The following is a 17,959-nucleotide window of genomic DNA, read 5'->3' as shown; positions in this document are numbered from 1 at the left end:
CGCTACAGGCTGAGCCCTAACCCTGCTAAACTGATGATTGTGTCAAACTAGAGGTGGTGCGAAGCGAACCATACCTCTTGTCGCTGCACTTCGGGACAATCATACAGACTGACACCCCAAGGAAATGGGATAATTGTCCCATGGCTATGGAAAGGGGTAGACGTGTGCTGGCAGCCCACAGTTCCCAGACCAAAAGAAGACCCCCCACTTTCTCAGCCTTCTGTTATGGTCTTAGATGAACACATTAAGTCCCAACCCATCAAAACACCACACTAGCCTTGGCTTTATTCAGATATGATCTAATAATTCTTGAAATTAGGTGGATACTAGGGCCAGTAATTTAGCTCTTACCTCCCAGGGTTCCTCGTGCCCAGGGCTGTAGGAAACTGATTTTGGAGGCATAGATGCTTCGAAGACCAGGAAATAACAAACCCTCTTTATTATTCCCACATCAGATAATTTAAGGATCTCCCTGAGAAGGCAACCCAGGTGAGTTCACCAAAGCCCATCTGAGCTGAAGCAAGTCTCCTTAGGGATTTTTATGATATAGTTAGTATTACTCCCCCAGAAGAAACATACAGGACTCCATATTTAAAGCAGATCTGCTCCAGCTGGGGAAGACAGTGAAATCTTTTTGGTCTAAGTGGAAAGCACAGGTATTCACAGGAAGCAGGCATCAACATACAGCACAGAACTTTTGTGCAATCCTAGCCTCTCCCCAGCCCAAAGAGACCCACTGTGGCCATGAGCGAGGTCTCTCCCTGTAGTGGTTGGCTCTGAGTCAATTCCATCTCTATGTCCAAGTTAAGACAAAGTCAACAAAAGCTGGAAAATCGTCAGTCCTTCAAGTGCTCAGCTCAGGGGATAGTTCTTGGCTGAAGCACATCACTCACATGGTTTCCTAGAGTCCAGAGGGTCCCCCATCAACATCATCCAGGTACATACTGGAGAAGGTGACCTTCACTCTCACCCTAAGCAATGCACTGAGCATCAGCCTCTCCTCCCCCACTGCCTTCCATGGGTTCCTCCCCAATAGGACAGAGGAAGCAAAGGCAAGAGGGTGGCCAGAGGCTTTGCAGGGTGACGTTTATTTGCCAGGTTCAGCAGGCACACAGTTAGCCCACCAACCTTCACATACCAGAGCAGACCCACAGGCATGCAGGGAGAAGGGCAGGACCACCATGGAGTGCCGAGCTAGGGCAAGGACCAGCGTGTGGCTGCCTTTTCAGGCTGTGACAGGGTCGGACCAAGGGCACCTGCCAAGAGCATCCTTCCAGAGACTGGGAATCTTATTCTACTTCCTCATCCCAGAAGAGCAACTTAACATGGCTGAGCGATACCTCAGCCTGTGATAGCAGAAATAGAGGAAAATCCTCTCCATGTTGCTGAAGAGCAGAAAATCTGCCACTGTAAAAAAGCAAACTCTCAAGCAGCCTATGAGGTACTGCCATGCCTCCCTGGGAGGAGTATTTAGGGCCAGAGGATTTATGGCCTGAGCCTGAAAGAGGTGGCCATGGGTAAGATCTCTTCCTGTGGTAGTGGCATCTAGGAAGACCATGGGAACACCAGCCCTCCCTATCTATCTCAGAATAAAGACCCAGACAGGTTGGGGCCCTGGTACTGGTCCTGTACTCTGTTCTCCTAGGTCCCACTGCTACATCCTAATTGTTTCTCCTTTTCTTTAGAGTTTCATAAGAACCAGGATACAGAGTAACCCACTACAGGACTAGGGAGGGCAAGAAACAACACAAGGATCTTCAGAAGGCCTACCCATGGGAAAAGACGGAAGCTTCTACTCTTCTATCAATTCTCTCCCCCACTTCTGAGGATCCCCACAGCTAATGTGCAGTGCCCCCAATCATGTGACCAGACTTGACTTAAAGCACACTGCCCTAGATTCTGCATCCTCTCTAGCAGCCAGCATCTACTCCTAGAGCAACCCACACACCACAGGTACACACCTTCATGTGCAGGAGCCTAACACTGCTGATAGGGCCTCGCTGGAGGACCAGCTCTCAGGGCAAGGCCACCCAATTTAGGGCCAGGGGAAGTGTGAGACTTGCAGGGCCTGCCTGGGGAAATGATGAGGCAGGAAGGGAAGGAGAAGGAGAGCAAGGACCCCCTGAGTATCCCTAGAGCAGTATCCCACAAGGAACAGAAAGTGGTGAAGCGAGCGAAAGACAGAAAAGCCACAAGGAATCCATGCAGGGGCTGGGGCTGGCCCTGCCTCTGGCCTACCCACCACTCACACACATCCACACAGGAGACAAGACTGCTCTCCCATGGCCCCCAGGCATGCCCCACTGGGATGAGGGAGCTTGGGGGGAGCTAGGGCATCATGCCAGTGACTCTATATACAATGAGAAGCCCCTCATCCACACTCCCACCCTCCTTCCCATCCCTCAAAACCCCCACTGGGCTGCCCATTCAGCTCATCTTCTCCCCCTGAGACTCCTGGGCACAGCCAGTAGCCTCTTCTCCTTTACTAGAGGGAGGAGCCTGGCCTGTGGCACCCTCTAGGGCTGTGCTGTCCGGCTGGGCCACAGCCGGCTCAGGGGTGGCAGCTGCCTTTGCAGCTGGCATGGCACTGCTTTGGGTGGTGGGCACTGCGCTCTCTTCTGTAGCTGGTGTAGCTCTGCCATCAGTAGCTGGTGTAGCACTCCTGTCAGTGGCTGGAGTGACACTCCCATCAGTGGCTGGAGTGATGCTCCCATCAGTGGCTGGGGTGACACTGCCATCTGTGGCTGGAGTTGCACTGCCATCTGTGGCTGGGGTAGCACTACGATCTGCAGAGGCTATATTATCACTCTTGGCAGCACACCCAGCTTCACGCTCTGTGGCTGCAGTAGCACCGCCCCCAGAGGCCGGGGCAGCTCCACTGGCAGCTGCAGCAATGGCCCCACCAGCAGCCCCAGGAGTGGCAGTGTCTGAAGCAGACTGGGCTGCAGCTGTGCCAGACTGCTCTGGTGCCCGGAGCCGTTTCATTAGAGTGGTCACTCGGACAGCCTTCTGAAAGAAGGACAGTGAAGAAAGGCTCGTGGTGAGGCTTGCTGGATCCACTCCTTCAAAATGGCTAACCCACCCCTTCCAGAGTACCCCAGACACCTCTGGCCACCCAGATGCTCAGTACTTCAGCTTAAGATAATAGCAGGAGCTACAGCCACATATGATAGCCTGAGAAAAATTTGTGTTCAGCTGAAGAGGTGCAGTGGCGGCAGGAAACTGTGGGTGCAAGAAGCAGCACTTGGAGCTGGGCCAAGAAAAAGCGAGCCAAACCCTACCTTCCACTTGGCTCTGGCGAAGTTCTTTTCAATCTGGGCACAGACTCCATCCTTGATGTTCTTATCAGATGCGGCATTACCAGAAATCCTAGAAAGGAGGCAAGTGCCTCTTATAGGATGCTCTGTGCCTTCACGGAGACTCCACAGCCCTTCCCTGTGTGATCTAGGACCACCAGGCAGAGCCTCTGGCTTGGTCAGAGATCTAGAAAGTCCCCCATCACCCTCAAGACCTCAAGGATAAGGACTTGTGGTGTAAAAAGTTCAGAGAACAACAGAAACTTGGCCTTAACTTCCATCCTCCACAGGGCCCTGCTCACCATTCATGGGAGATGGCCTCTTCTGCAGTGATCCGCTGGTCTTGCTCCACCTCCATCAGCCTTGTGACCAGGTCTTTGGCTGGGGACAAAGCCAGGGATGGGCTAGGCATGGGCGCCCCATCTCATTGTCTAGATGTGATGAATGGGCTGGGGAGCAGGAGTAGAACCCAGCAGAAGCTGAGAGCAGCGCCTCCCTCCCTACCGCCCGCTACTCTGCCCGCATGCTGGGTGTCTCCTCACCTGCCTGAGAAATATCATCCCAGTATGGAGAGTCAAACTCATAGTCACCAGCCAGGATCTTGCGGAAGAGATTCTTATCATGGTTCTCATAGTCATCTTCTTCTACCTCCTCGTAGAAGGGCGGGTTGCCTGAAAGGCTGCATGGAACAGGGTCACCTAGGATGGCCACAGACACTGCTGTGCAGCCCACCTGGCTGCAAGCCCAATTACGTGCCGTTTCACTCACAGGATGTACATGATGACACCGATGGCCCAGCAGTCCACGGGGCGTCCATACCGTTGCCGTCCTACCACTTCCGGTGCTAAAGAAAAAAGTGTCCATCTGCAGGTCAGTATCAAGTTTAGCCAGATATCATACCACCCATTACCCACCTTCTGGGAAAGAGACTTGTCCCTACCCCAAAGTCTCTCCCTGGTGCCCGTCCATCCACCATCCCGTCCCATCCCTCCTTACCCAGATACTCCGGGGTCCCACAGGGCTCCTTGATGAGGCCATTTTCTAGCTTAGCCAGGTGGAAGTCACTGATGACAATCTTTGAGTTCTTCAGCCTGTTGTAGTACACTAGGTTTTCCAGCTGTCCAGGAGAGAAGGGTAGAAGGGCAGGCAGACGTTATCATGAGGGCCTCGGAAGCTGCTGGACCAAGAGCCCCATGTGGCACTCACTCCAGCCCCAGCCCAGCTGTCAAACGATCGAGTCTCCCTGGCCCTGGCCTTACCTTGAGGTTCCTGTGGACAATCCTGAGTGAGTGCAAGTAGGCCACGGCCTCCAAGACCTGCCGCACCACGTTGCTCGTGTCTCGCTCCGAGTAGTAGCCCTGGTCCAGGATCCAGTCAAACACCTCCCTCCCCGTGGCCCTGAGGGACACCAGCCCCTGAGCCCGGCGTGGGCAGGATCGGGGGTAGGACAGGAACATTTGGGAGGCCTGACTTATAGCAGGCACCTGGCTGGGTAGGGCCCAGGGCCTTGGGACCATGAGGGCTCCAAAAGTGGTTTCTTTCGTTATAAAAGGAAGGGAAGGAAAATGCCCCAGGGACTGGGGGATCCTGGAACCCCAGAATTGTACTCACAGCTCCAGGAAGATGAAGTATTCCTTGCGGGTCACAAACACATCTACCAGCTGCAGGATGTTAGGGTGCTTCACCCTAGTAGCAGTGGGAGGAGTCGGTAGTCAGGGCTGGGTGAACCCCAGAGAAGCTCTGGTTCCTAAGGTGGTGGTGCTTCCTGAGCCCCCTGCCCGTTATGCCCTTCCCTGCCATCTCTCTCCCCTCAGTCCTCACACTCACATCTTGAGGATGCCAATCTCATTCTTGGCAGCCTTCCGCACCTTGCGGCCATCACGCTTCTGGAACTTCTTGCAGGTGTGCAGCTTGCCTGTCGTCTTGTCCTTGGCCCGGAAGATTTCACAGAACTCCTCACTGAAGCCAGCAGGCACTCCGCTCAGCCTAGGCCTTGGGACAGGGGCACCCCATTCCCGCTTCCCCAACTCTGGTCTATCCACCCGTCATTGCCCAACATGCCCAACACTCACGTCTTGATGACCTGTCCCAAATCATATCTGTCAGTCACCTCCGATGGCTGGTTATAGTTCTTCTTGTCGCCCAGAGTTACACACCCAAACGGCATTGCTAGGCTCTAAGATGCAAGCAGAATGGGGTCTGGCTCAGCTGGACCATTTTCTATCCCTCACCCTACCCTCCAACAACATTGAATCTGCTTTTGGAAAACCCAAGCCCAACTCAGGTCAAGTGAAAGGCAAAGAAGGCAAACACAGACCTACTTTGCTTTTTGAAGCCATACTGCAGCCACTCAGTCTGGCTGCTTGACCTACAACAGCTCCCACTAAGCAAAAGTTTACTAAATTGACATATTAGGAAATAGTTTTTCATTATATACACTTGAAAAGACTTACAGAACAATTTGTTTACTTATTTAGTTTTGATTTTTGACACAGGGTTTCACTATATAGCTCTAGCTTCCCTAGACTCATTATGTAGATAAAGATGGGACTAAACCATCAGTTTCTTTAGGGTCAGAGAGATGGCTCACCAGGTAAGAGCATTTACCCTCCAAATCTGAGTTTGATCCCTGGGACCCAAATGATGGAAAGAGAACCAACTTCCACGAATTGCCCTCTGACATCCATGCACATACTATACTGCCCCCACAAATAAATAAATGTAATCTTAAAACAAAACAAACAACAAACCCCACAATTTTTTAAAAGTCAGTTATGATAACTCACATTTGTCATTCAGCACTCAAGAAACTGACATAAGAGGATTAGCATGAGTCTGAGGCCAGCCTGGGCTATAGTGAGAAACCCTATTTCAAAAAATCAATAAAGCGGGCAGTGGTGGCGCATGCCTTTAATCCCAGCACAAGGGAGGCAGAGGCAGGCAATCTCTTTGAGTTCAAGGCTAGCCTGGTCTACAGAGCAAGTTCTAGGAGACCCAGAGCTTTTACACAGAGAAATACTATCTTGAAAATCAACCAATAAATAAAGATATAAAAATATTTAAATTTCAGCTATTCCATGAACATAAATTTAAGTTTATTCCAGCAATAATTTTTGTGGGTTTTTTGAGACAGGGTTTCTCTGAGTAACAGCCCTGGTTGTCCTGGAACTCACCCTATGGATGAGGCTGGCCTTGGCTTACCTCTGTCTTCTGAGAGCTGGGATTTAAGGTATGACCCACCACCTTTGGAAATTTTTTTTTGAGATTATAATTATCATTTCCCCTTCCCCCTCTTCTGCCTTTCTGTAATCAAATTCATGACCTCTTTTTCTTTAGTTGTCCTGGTGCGTGCGTGCGTGCGTGCGTGCGTGCGTGCGTGCGTGCGTGCGTGTGTGTGTGTGTGTGTGTTTATGTGTATGTGTTCCTGGTTATATAACCTGTTAGGATCTTATAGTGTTATTTGAATGTATGTTTTTCAGGGCTGACAATTTGGTGTTGGATAATCAACAGATGTGTTTTTCCCTGGCGTAGACTATTCTTCCACAGCAATCCTTAGCTGCCTGTAGTTCTTTATCTAGGGCTGAGGTCTCACGAGCTTTCCTCCATACTAGTTATTTATCTCTGATGGTCTAGAGATGACAAATTTTGACGAAGCTATGGACAAAATGAACACCGCTGGAAGAGGGCAATTCCCCCTTGAAAAAGCTGGGAGCCAGATGTGGTACACAATTGAAATCCTGGCACTTAGGAGGTGGGGCCAGGAGGATCAAGGAGTTCAAGGAAGCCTCAGCTACTTGATGAGTTCAAGGCCAGCATAGGCTACAGGAGACTTTGTTGTAAAGGACAGAGCAGGACAGGACAAGGCCAGTCTTGTCAAATATACTCTATGTGCTTCTTTTATTTTTTATTACATATGTATGTGCATATGTATATTTGTAGGTGTGTTTATTTAAATTAGAAACAAGCTTGCTTCACATGTCAATCCCAGCTCCTTCTCCCTCCCCATGATTATACATTTTTATGTGTATGGTGTTTGGCCTTCATGTCTGCCTAGGTACAACATGCGTACCTAGTGCCTATGGAGGCCAGGAGAGGGGGTTGGATCCCCTGGAGTTACAGTCATGAGCTGTTGTGTGGGTGCTGGGAACTGAACCCAGGCCCTCTGGAAGAGCAGCCCATGCTTTTAGCCACTGCACAATTTCTCAAGCTCACTCTATGTACTTGAAATATTTGCTCCACCGAAATGCATACATTTGAGCCAACTGTGCCCCAGGAGTTCCAGGCCAACCTGGGCTACATAGGGAGATCCTGTCAAAGAGAGGGCGGAAGGGAGAGAGGCAGACACACATTTATGCCTCAGGACACTTGTGTAAGAATGCTCATAATTGCTATATCCATAATTGCTAAAAGCTGGAAAGAGCCCAAATACCCAGCACCAGCAGGCTGTATTGTGGTACAGTCATATAATAGAATGTTATACTGCGAAGGAAATGAAGGAGCTATGGGTCTACTCAGCCAAATAGTGTGTCTTTCAAAAACGGTGTTGATAGAAACAGGAAAAAATGCATGTAGTGTGAGTCTATTGATAGAGCTCAAAACAGGCAGAGCTCACCATACTGCTGGGGATTCAAATACAGAAGTAACACTGTACAGAGAAGCAGAAAGTAAGTTCTAGGAGTCACAGTGGTTCCTCCGAAGGAACAGGATAGGGTGACTGGGTTAGGGCACATGGGAACCTTCTGGAAGACCTGTTTCTCAACCTGAATGAACTTTATATCTTGGTAAACATGTACATGCAGGGATCTGGAGAGATGGTTCAGTGTTAAGAGAGCTTGCTGCACACATGTGAGGACCAGGGTTTGAATCTCAGCACCTGCATGACAAGTCAGATTTCTTGAACATGCCTGAAACCCCGGCTCCAAGGGTGGACAAAAGATGACTGCTGGAGCTTGTTACTTCTAGCCTAGCGAAAGGTATAGGTGGAGAGAGACAGAGAATGCTTGATATTCATTCTCCTTCTGGTTTTGGGGTATCCACAGGCATGAGTGCTCACACACATGAGTGCTCACACACATGCACACGCACAAGCACACACACACACATGAGTGCTCACACACATGCACACACAAACACACACACGAATGCTCACACACATACGCACACACAAGCACACACACGTGCCCACAGGCACGAAAGTGAGGAAGTATTTATTTGTGGAGTTGGGCTTGGGGTTGGATGGGGGGGCATACTTTACTTTTCTAGGACATGAAAGTCAATGGGAGTTCTCTTAGGGCAAAGAAGTGGATGTTGAAGGTGCAAATTTGAATCTTTTGTTTACTTTTTTTTTTTTTTTTTTGAGACAGGGTCTCATGTAGCTAAAGTAGGCCTTAAACTCACTATATAGCTGAAAGTGGCCTTGGACTCCTAGTCTTCCTGTCCCTACCCCCCACCTCCGAGTGCTGGGATTATAGGCATGTAGCACCATGCTCTGATGTTAGTAATTTTCCTTTAGAATTTTTATTATGATTATTCTGATGGATTTAGTAAATACTGAATTCAGACATGTTGTTTGGGGTTTATCTAGAAAGAGGAGTTCTACGTAGGGGAGAAGCAGCATTAGGGTTGGGCCTCAGAGCAGAATGCTTTGCCAGGAAGCATGCAGGGGTGACAGTCCGGAAGGGCAAGACAAGCCTGCCTAGCACTAAACTACTGCAGGAGCACACAGGGACCAGGTGTGAGGTTCAGTCCAGTTATTGCAAACTCAGTAGGCTCCAGGAACTCCGCACCTGGAGCACAGTGCCCTACCTCCACTCTGTTACAGTTCAACCCTAAATTGCAGTGCTGGCCCCAGCATCCAAAGGAAAAGGCACTCGAAGCTTTGTTTGAAGGTAGATGGCTATAGACCTTTATAGATCTAACCCCAGAGCCTGCCTTCTTAAAGTCTGTTTAGTGCCAGCCTATGGCTACACCAGGCTCTACACTGAGGCCTTACTGAAACTGCCCTGCCTCTGCCACCTCTGCCTCCACAAACTGCTTGATGCAGAAGGGCCTGGTCGAGGGCCTTGGGCACCTAAATATTCCCCTATCTGAAGGCACTTATAGCATCAGTACCCCTTGACAAGGAGGACTCTGCCAGCTGCGGCCAAAAGCCAGGCTCCAGACAAGCCCTAGGGCAACTCGAGCTGCCAATCACTTCCTTCCAGGCAGAGGCCAACTACACAATTCCAAGGGGTCACAACCCTCCCCAGAGGTCCTCTCTCATATATGTCCTCAACATTAGGGGTCAAATTCCATAACTTCTTCATCAACATTGCTTGAGCTTGGGGAATACAGATGCATTTCATCAGGGTGATCCTAGTCGGAGCTCAAGCCATCTAGCAAAATACCACAGAGGCAAAAGAGACATGCTTTGAAGATGTCAGCTGTGTGTCTTTGCCACTATGTCCAAAACCCTGGCCCTGGGCCTGCTAGGAAGATACGTGTGGCTGAAATTCCATTCTTGCAGCTGGGAGCAGAGGCTCAGCCACTACCACTGCCAGCCAGCCATCTCCATACGGTGACATCAGGAGGAAGAAGCCTGCATCAGTCCTCATGCACTCTAAGGACATTTTTTTTTTTTTTTGAGGGGAAGTGATTATCCTGCCAGGCTGGAATCTGAGACCATTCCCTAGGCAGGAGAATGGTACCTTGGCTTGCAGGTCTCCCAGAAGGACTGTTATACTGTTCTTTCTGATACAAATACTCTTCCCCCAAAGATTCCCATGGGAATCCCATTTGTCACCGCAGGGTTATTTATAACATTAAAAAGGAATCAGCAACCACCTAAATGTCCAACAACAGGTGATTTGCCAGCTCAAGTGTGTCTACTCAATGGCAGGAACTATAGGCATTGGTTAGAGTGCTACCCACCTGGGCTTCCCTGTGGAACAGCCTCCACATGGGCAAGGAACCAAAACCAGAGCTGAATGTTCTTTCAGTACAAATTCTGCCATTATAGGGTTGTCTATGTAACAAGTTGTCTAAAACAATCCTGATGCCCCCAAGGCTCAATGCAAAATGGCCCTTTTGTGAGACACCTTTTCCAAGTTCCACCTCCCTCCCCATTCCAACAGCTCTTACCTCTGTCAATGTGGTGTGGGTGGGAGGTTTTGTGTGTGCCTGTCCCTGATCCTGGTGCCAGCTTTTGGCTATGCATATGCATTCATGTCCACAGGGCCTGGGCTGGTCTTGGGGTCTTGGAAAGCTCAGAGGGCTGTCAACCTACAGCCATGTCCTACAGGTCTCAATGATAGGACAGGGACCGATCTATTTCACCACCACTGTCCTCTACCTTGGCTACCTAGATGTCACCCAATTATTGCCCCTTCCAGCATTCTAATTGAATTCACTTGAATACCTAGATCTTTCAGGGTTACCTAAGACATGAATCACTCACTGAGCCCAGTAGCCAGTTCCAGACCAGGCAGTCACGGAAGGGCTTAGCCCTTACGTTTCCAGAGCCTACTGGTGTAGAGGACTGTGGTAGTTCTGTACTGCCCTCATGCAGTACAGAAAGGGGAACCATGTTTCCAATCAGTACCTTCACCCGCCACCCCCTTTTATCCCACCATCTGCTACCTGCTGCTGCTCCAGTGAGGCTGTAGGTTGTATATACCAAGCCCCTTGGTACCTCTCAGCAACAAGGGACTCTGGCCACAAAGCTGAAAGAGTAGGCTAGAGACAGATTGAAGAAGGTGGGAGGCCAAGCAGAAAGTGACATTTCTCATCCTCATGGCCCCAAATCAAGAGCCAACAAAGAAAAGTTTTCTTTCCAACAACACAAAACCTGGTTAGGCCCACATTGGCCCAGGGATGGCACAGGAGCCCCACTGTAGCCACTTTCCGGAGACAGAATTCCTTTCCCTCTCTGCAAAGGACATAAACATATACCTGGGGCTGCCCACGGGAGCATGAGGGCAGTACAGAACTACCACCGTCCTCTACACCAGCAGACTCTGGAAACGTAAGGGCTCAGCCCTTCCATGACTACCCGGTTCTGGAGCTTGGCTACTGGGCTTAGTGATTCATGTCTCAGGCAACCCTGAGGAAGCCTTTGCCTATTTGGTGCCCTTGTGATAAAGGTTCTCTAGGAGCTCTACTGGATCTTAAGCAAGTCTGAGACAGGAGAAACCCAACTGAAACAAAACAAAAGGCCCTACATTAGGGCTTCCTCTACTGGAAAGCAGGGGTTAGTCTGCTTCAGTTTTTACCTTTGGTATCCATAAATGAAGTTTCCTGCTACCCTGGCCTCTGCCATGTGGGCCCTACAGCTTGCAGTAAATCTAGAGAGGCCAGGAAGGGCCCAGGAGGCTTCCCGCTGACTCCTGACTGTAGGCAACACCTCCCAATTTAGTGGCAGCTGTGAACACCAGCCTTCAGGCACCCCTCATCCCTTCCCTCCCTTCCTCTCCTCTCTTAGTGATTAGAACTGAGTTTCCTATTGCAAATGGACATGCTCCAGCCCAAATCCTGTATAGCTCATAGCTGAGGCCTCAGCCACAAGCCCAGGGGAGGTAACAACCTCCTTCCAGTGTATATGGTATCAAGAGACAGGTCAAGCATCAAGCACATTGTCCGACTGAGAGATTGGATAGAACACAGTCCTGGGGAGAAACAAGCTGAGACACCATCAATGGTTCCTGACACTTTCCACCTGTGTTAGCAATACAGAAAAGCCCCTGCCCACCCATGCCCCCCTTGATGAGCATGCAGTCCACTGCTATTTCCAGAACAGTCAGCTCTCGACATACAGGCAAAGCCAAGAACCAACTGTCACTGGCCTTAGAACCTGGGGTCCCAATCTTTGAAGCCACTGGAGGCCCTGTATCTCTTTGGTTGGAAGAGGGGATCTGCAGAGGAAGGCACTGGAGTAAAGGGTTGCTATGGTGATGGAAGTTTAAAACAAGGGGAGGAGAAAGAGATAGGTATTAGTGATGGTCCCTCTTCCTATACTGACGTTTTGGGCTTGGCTCCTTCCCCATGGGTTCTGTGACCCTGGTCTCCATACTTAAGGGAAGGTGGGGGAACTGAGAGACTTCAGTAAAGAAAGGAAAAGGCAGAAACAGAGAGACAAAGGAAAGAGGGAAAAGGGGCCGCAGAGAAAAAGGGACACAGACACAAGAGAGAAGAGATGCAGGCAGAAGGTTCTGAGGGGGACTCAGGATGCCCAGCAGCAGCCTCCAGCCTCCATGGCCATGTGTTCTGATCCCCTGGGCCAGGAGCTACCCTTGGCATTTGGCTTTCAAGATTCTTCAGTATCCCCCAGACATACACTGAACTTGGCGTGGGAGGCACCGGAAAAAGAGGTCAGCTTCTAGGAGTCTCTTGGTGGGGAAGAGGCCAGCTGTTGCAGTCCCCCAGCAGGACAGTTCCCTAGCCTCTCTCCCTGTCATTATAGCAACTTAGGCAAGAGAGGTCCAAAAGTTGAAGCATAGGAGGATAGCAATGAAGTCCAGAAAACCTGGCTACTTCCCTTTAAAAAAGCCTTCCCCTCAGCTGGCCTAGCTTTACCCAGGGTCCCCAGCAATCTCTACCCCAATCAGCTAACCCTTGGGTCCCTAGGGCCCTTCTTCAGCTCAGCTTCATCCTGTCATCAGTCTTGGGCAAATCTTCTCAGGAGCAAAAGTAGCACCAAAAACAGCACCACAAACAAGCCATAAACAGGATGACAGGTGCATACCAATACTCTCCATGCCTCAGTTTCCCTGAACAGAGATGATAGATTCTGTGGCCTTCCCTCGAAGCAGAGGACTGCCACCAGCCTGCTAACCGGTGGCCCCCAGGGAATGGAGACAGAGGAAGGCCTGCAGCAGATAATCTATAAAGCCAGTGTAGGGCACCTGGGGATCCACACTAAATGAGGAAAGAAAGGGGGACCCCTGTCCCATCCTGGCTCTGAGGGAATGGAGATACTAATGTCCAAGGTGAGGAAACTGAGGCCGGCCCAGAAGTCACTGGATCTGCCAGGTATCAACTCGGAGGGGGAGGGGAAGCCAGCCTAGGTCTGCAACGGTGGTCCTGGGGGCCACAAAGTCTAAGCCTAGTTTTGGGGGGTAGTGTGCAAAAGATCTAGAGTAGTACAGACTAGGTAGGAGGTTTTGGTGACAAGAAGGGGCCCTGTTCTCTAGAAAGGAACCTGCTAGAGCAGGTTTGGGGTCGGGGAGCAGTTGGCAGCTCTTTGTGGGGCTGGGGCTCAAGTGCCCAGGGTCTCCTGCCAGGCAACACAAGCTGAAGATGACAGAAGCTAGTATTTTAATTGTCCCCTGCTACCCCAGCCAGGGTCCCTGTTCTTCACCAAGGTACCACCCTGACCCCCTTCCCCAGTGCTGCTGGCTCGCCCCCGCTGGCACAGCAACACACATGCGGGAGGCACACGTGTGAGCACCAAGCCCCGCACCTCCCAGCAGGAACATGTGCGCCCCGCACCCCCACCTCGCACGTGTGTCCGTGCACCGCCCCCCCCATGACCCTCAAAATAAGGCTCGGAAGCCTGAACTTGGCTGGGGCCAATGGGTCCTCTAGGGCTTAGAACACCCCCCCCCCGGGCCCCGCAGCAGCCCCGCCCAGCCCCCTCCGGATTGTCGCCCATAAAGAACTCTCCGTTGTCATGGAAATTAGTGACTGCCAAACCGGAGGGAGGGGGCCCCCAGGGGCAGTTGGGAGGGGCTGGAGATCTCTCTGGGAGCGAGGATGGACTGCTCGGCCCTTGGACCTTACCCCTGTAAGAGGAACCACGAATCTTCGAGGGTTTGTGTTTTTTACAATTCGGAGCTGCAGAGGCTTTTCCTGGGACCCTCCCAAGCCATCCGAGGTAACGGGAACTTTAGCCCAACCCCGCATGCCACCCCACCTCGCATCTGCAGAAACCTCGCGCTGTGCCCCTGCTGGGACCCCCAGAGTCCTCGCGGCGATTGCGCGCATCGTGCGCGGGGATTCTCTAACCACGGAAACAATCTCCCATGACCCCCACCCCCTACAACGTGCATCCAGGAGGCGCCCTCCCCACCGGCCCAGCCCTCCCTGCTCCGCACCTGCAACGCTGGTCGGTCACAGGGAGGAAGCGATAACCGGCTCAGCAGGGCTCCGGGGGCGGCCGGCAGAATCCGCTCCGGGCACGCGGGGCAGACGCGGCGCCAGCTGCAGCCGCTTCGACTCCAGAACCTCCTGCATCGCCAGTCGCTCTCTGGCAGCGGATTCGCACCCCGGGCCGGGGGCGGGCTGGGGGCGGGGCCTCCTCGCCCGGCCCGCCCCCACCCTGGCAGACCCGGAGACTGGAATCCCACTTATGGGAGGGCGTATGCAGGTTGGCAGCGGAGCTGGCGAACACCTGCTAGGCTCCCTTAGGCCATCGGACTCTAAACCCAGCAACAGGAGGTGAAGGGGCTCTTCCCAGTCCCAAAGTCGGGAGTAAGAATTGGGGGAATTGGAGAAAAGCCCGTGTCTTGGAGCTGAACAGAAGGCTCCTGACTAGAAGTAGTCTCCAGGAGACCAGGGTCATGTCCAGTTTCCCAGCCCTGGTTCAAAGGGCTGGACCTACTTAGAACCGCTTGGGCAGTCCCTAGAGCACCCCCTAGCTAGGAATAAACACACAGGGGTATGTGTGCAATTCTGGTCAATTTGGGGATGGACAAAAGACCATAGTGAGGACCTCAGGCCATCCTACCACCAAGGCCAAAGTCTTTCCAACTAAATTCCCAGCCAGGTTGGCTAACTCAGTCAGCCCCCTCTGTATAGCTCTGAATCTTCCAAACTGTTAACAGCCACCTATGATGTAGTGTGAGGTCTGCTTTCTTCTCTTTGTAATAATCCTTAAACACATCCTAAGAAGCATGACCCAGGTGATCTAGGCTAGGATTTGGGGTCATGGAACTACTAGGAAGGAGTTTTGACTGAAGACCTTGGACATGTTTCTGTCCTTTATCAAGGAGGCAAATGGACCCAAGGCCCAGCCAACTGCCTTCAAGTCCTGAGGACTATCCTGAGACGATTTAAGTTTTTCATTGTCTGGATCTGGGCTCCATCCCATTTTGACCTTCTAGTAAGTTGCCTGGCCCAATCATCCTGAGAACAGGGTCACATGTTGAGGCTCCTTGCATCACTACTCATAGCAATGACAAAAGGGACCAACCAAGTGAAGTTGGGGCTGAAGCCAGGATATTGCCCAAGAAATGATTGTCTCAAGGCTTCTAGACAACTTCCTCCATTGGGCCTGTTGAACCCTTCAGATTTTTTTTTTGTGTGTGTGTGTTTTGTTTTTTGTTTGTTTGTTTGTTTGTTTTTTGAGACAGTGTTTCTCTGTGTAGCTCTGGCCATCCTGGAACTTGCTTTGTAGACCAGGCTGGCCTCAAACTCACAGAGATCTGCCTGCCTCTGCCTCTCTAGTGCTGGGATTTAAGGCGTGTGCCACTACTGGACAGTTTGAGCCCTTCATATCTTTTCCTGCCTTTGTTCACCTCCTTCAGGCCATGCTGCCATTGCTTAGGGGCTCCTTGTGTACCAGAGAGTCTTGGCCCTAACACACGCCCCCCCCCAGTGCCAGGTGGGAATCTTTTGGCAAACTAAGCAAAGCCTATCTCTATTCTCACAATGCTCAACTAACATTTGCAGAATGAATGAAAGACCTGGCACGCAATTCTGTCTATTATTCCCAAAACAGTGGGCCCCTGAGTTTACAATATAGCCAAAACATGGCTTGCATAACCCACATGTATCAGACATGTTTTCTACCTTTTTTGAGGGTCATAATTTATTCAAGTATGGGGACCAAGAAACTGGATTAGGGTTTTAGAGTCAGGGGAAGGGGTGGTTCCTTCTTTGCCTGCTGCTGGCAGCATTCCACCTCTTCTTGGTCCTGTGCACACTGTGTGCACGTGGGTGACAGCATGTGGCAGGGTATATGTGTACACGTGAGTGTGTATGCTCTGTTATACCAAAGGAGATGGAAACAGCACAGTGTATGCAGTGATGCCCGGGGGCACGTGTGTCTGTTGTTCCCTGAGCACCCAGCCATGCTTGCTGGCAATGTGCATGGATGCAGCAACTAGTCCCTAGAGCTGTGGTTCCTCTTCCTGTCTGACACAAAGCTTGGGATTGTGGAGGCTGAATCAGACTGTAAGAGCAGGACAGAGGAAGGGGCTGGATCATGCCCAGGGCACGCCTGATCTGTGATGACTTTATGCCATTGACTGTTTCCAATCTACTCTAAAATAGTCCCTTGCTTTCGTGTGTGTGTGAGGATAGACAAGTTTTTGTCATTTTGTGGAGGGTAACGCAAAGGCATGGCTTGTCCCTCAGCTTCCCAGGGAGCCACAGAAAAGGTAGAATCAGCTTCAAGGTTTAGACTTCAGGCAGCCTCCAGCTGCCCTCTGGACAAAGAACAGTTAAGATCTGTCAGTAAAGCACTTGCTTTGTAAGCTTGAGGACCTGAATTCCAGCCATGGAACCCATATTTAAGACAATGACAAAAACATGGGGGGGGGGCTTAAGCCTTTAATCCCAGCACTTGGGAGGCAGAGGCAGGTAGATCTCTGTGAGTTCGAGGCCAGCCTGGTCTACAAAGCAAGTTCTAGGATGGCCAGGACTATTATACAGAGAAACCTGTCTCCGCCCCCGTCAAAAAAATAAAAAATAAATAATAAATAAAAACCAGGCATGGTGATGAGTATTTGTAATCCCCGGTGCTGGGGAGGCAGAACTAGGTGAATATAGGTGGTCTGCTAGCCAGTCAGTTAGCCTAATAAGTAAGTTCCAGGCCAGTGAGAGATCCTGTCTCAGAAACAAACTAGTAAATGTTGCCTGAAGAACAAATACAAGGCTGGCCTCTGGCTTCCATATGCATGCAAACACACACACACACACACACACACACACACACACACACACGGTATGGTAATTAATTTTTTAAAAGGCCACCTTAATTTTAATCTTTCACTTCTTCTAGGCCATACACTGAGTCAAGCCCAAACTTCACTCTCATAGTCTCCGTTCAAAGCCAGACTGAGTGATAGCACATGGTTTCTAGTTATCCATTAGGCACAGGGATAATGAAAAGTCTTAACCCAAGCCCCGGGGTGGCATCGCACACCTTTAATCCCAGCACTAGGGAGGCAGAGGCAGGCAGATCTCTGTGAGTTTGAGGCCAGCCTGGTCTACAGAGTGAGTTCTCTGGTCATTGAGCATTCAGGAACTGCCTGGGTCGAGGGAAGGGGAGTCTAAGAAGGAGGAGCAAGTCCAGAGTTTATAGTTTTGGCTTCCACTGAAGCGAGGCGGTCAGAGCGCCACAATAAGAGGCAGGATGAGATGTGAACTTGAACATCCAAAGAGTCTGCAGATCGGGCTGGAGCTCAGCACCCCAGCTCTAGTTTGCTTGTCATCTGGGATCCAGCACTTAACTGTCCTCTCTACTTCCTACCCTGGTTACCAAAGGCAGTATTCCCATGTTCTCTTATTTTGAAGCCCCTGATAACCCAGCTAGAACACCCTCCCAAGGTTTAGAGTCTAAGAGGTATTTGTATTATTTCCCCAAGAAGCAGTCTTTGATAGACACCCTCCCTTGGGGGCAATGCTACATACCCAAAGCCATCTTTTGAATTGCTCAGCTACTGTCCATGTTGCTGGCCTCAGCA

General features: G+C 50.8%; 1 protein-coding gene across 1 annotated transcript; it reads right to left on the bottom strand.

The window, feature by feature from the left end:
- Positions 1–441: 441 nt before the first annotated feature.
- Positions 442–5,463, bottom strand: Camkv (CaM kinase like vesicle associated). Its single transcript, XM_035443948.1, has 10 exons — positions 5,369–5,463; positions 5,124–5,255; positions 4,908–4,982; positions 4,556–4,694; positions 4,293–4,413; positions 4,065–4,140; positions 3,839–3,975; positions 3,599–3,677; positions 3,282–3,369; positions 442–3,009 (listed from the first exon to the last, which is right to left on the bottom strand). Exons 1-10 carry the CDS (start codon positions 5,461–5,463, stop codon positions 2,428–2,430), a joined length of 1,524 nt encoding a protein of 507 aa, XP_035299839.1. The 3' UTR covers positions 442–2,427.
- Positions 5,464–17,959: the final 12,496 nt, after the last annotated feature.

The sequence above is a fragment of the Cricetulus griseus genome, chromosome 4, assembly GCF_003668045.3.
Source record: "Cricetulus griseus strain 17A/GY chromosome 4, alternate assembly CriGri-PICRH-1.0, whole genome shotgun sequence".
In the NCBI taxonomy this organism is placed as follows: Eukaryota; Metazoa; Chordata; class Mammalia; order Rodentia; family Cricetidae; genus Cricetulus; species Cricetulus griseus.
The sequence above is the reverse complement of the archived record's forward strand: the minus strand, read 5'-3'. Positions and strand labels throughout refer to the sequence as shown.

Excerpts from the sequence above, each read along its gene's own strand:
- Camkv (XM_035443948.1), bottom strand. The coding sequence starts at position 5,463 with ATGCCGTTTGGGTGTGTAACTCTGGGCGACAAGAAGAACTATAACCAG. Across the intron at positions 5,256-5,368 it reads TTGGGACAGGTCATCAAGAC|TGAGGAGTTCTGTGAAATCT; the intron begins GTGAGTGTTGGG and ends TGCTGGCTTCAG. Across the intron at positions 4,414-4,555 it reads TTGTCCACAGGAACCTCAAG|CTGGAAAACCTAGTGTACTA; the intron begins GTAAGGCCAGGG and ends TCTCCTGGACAG.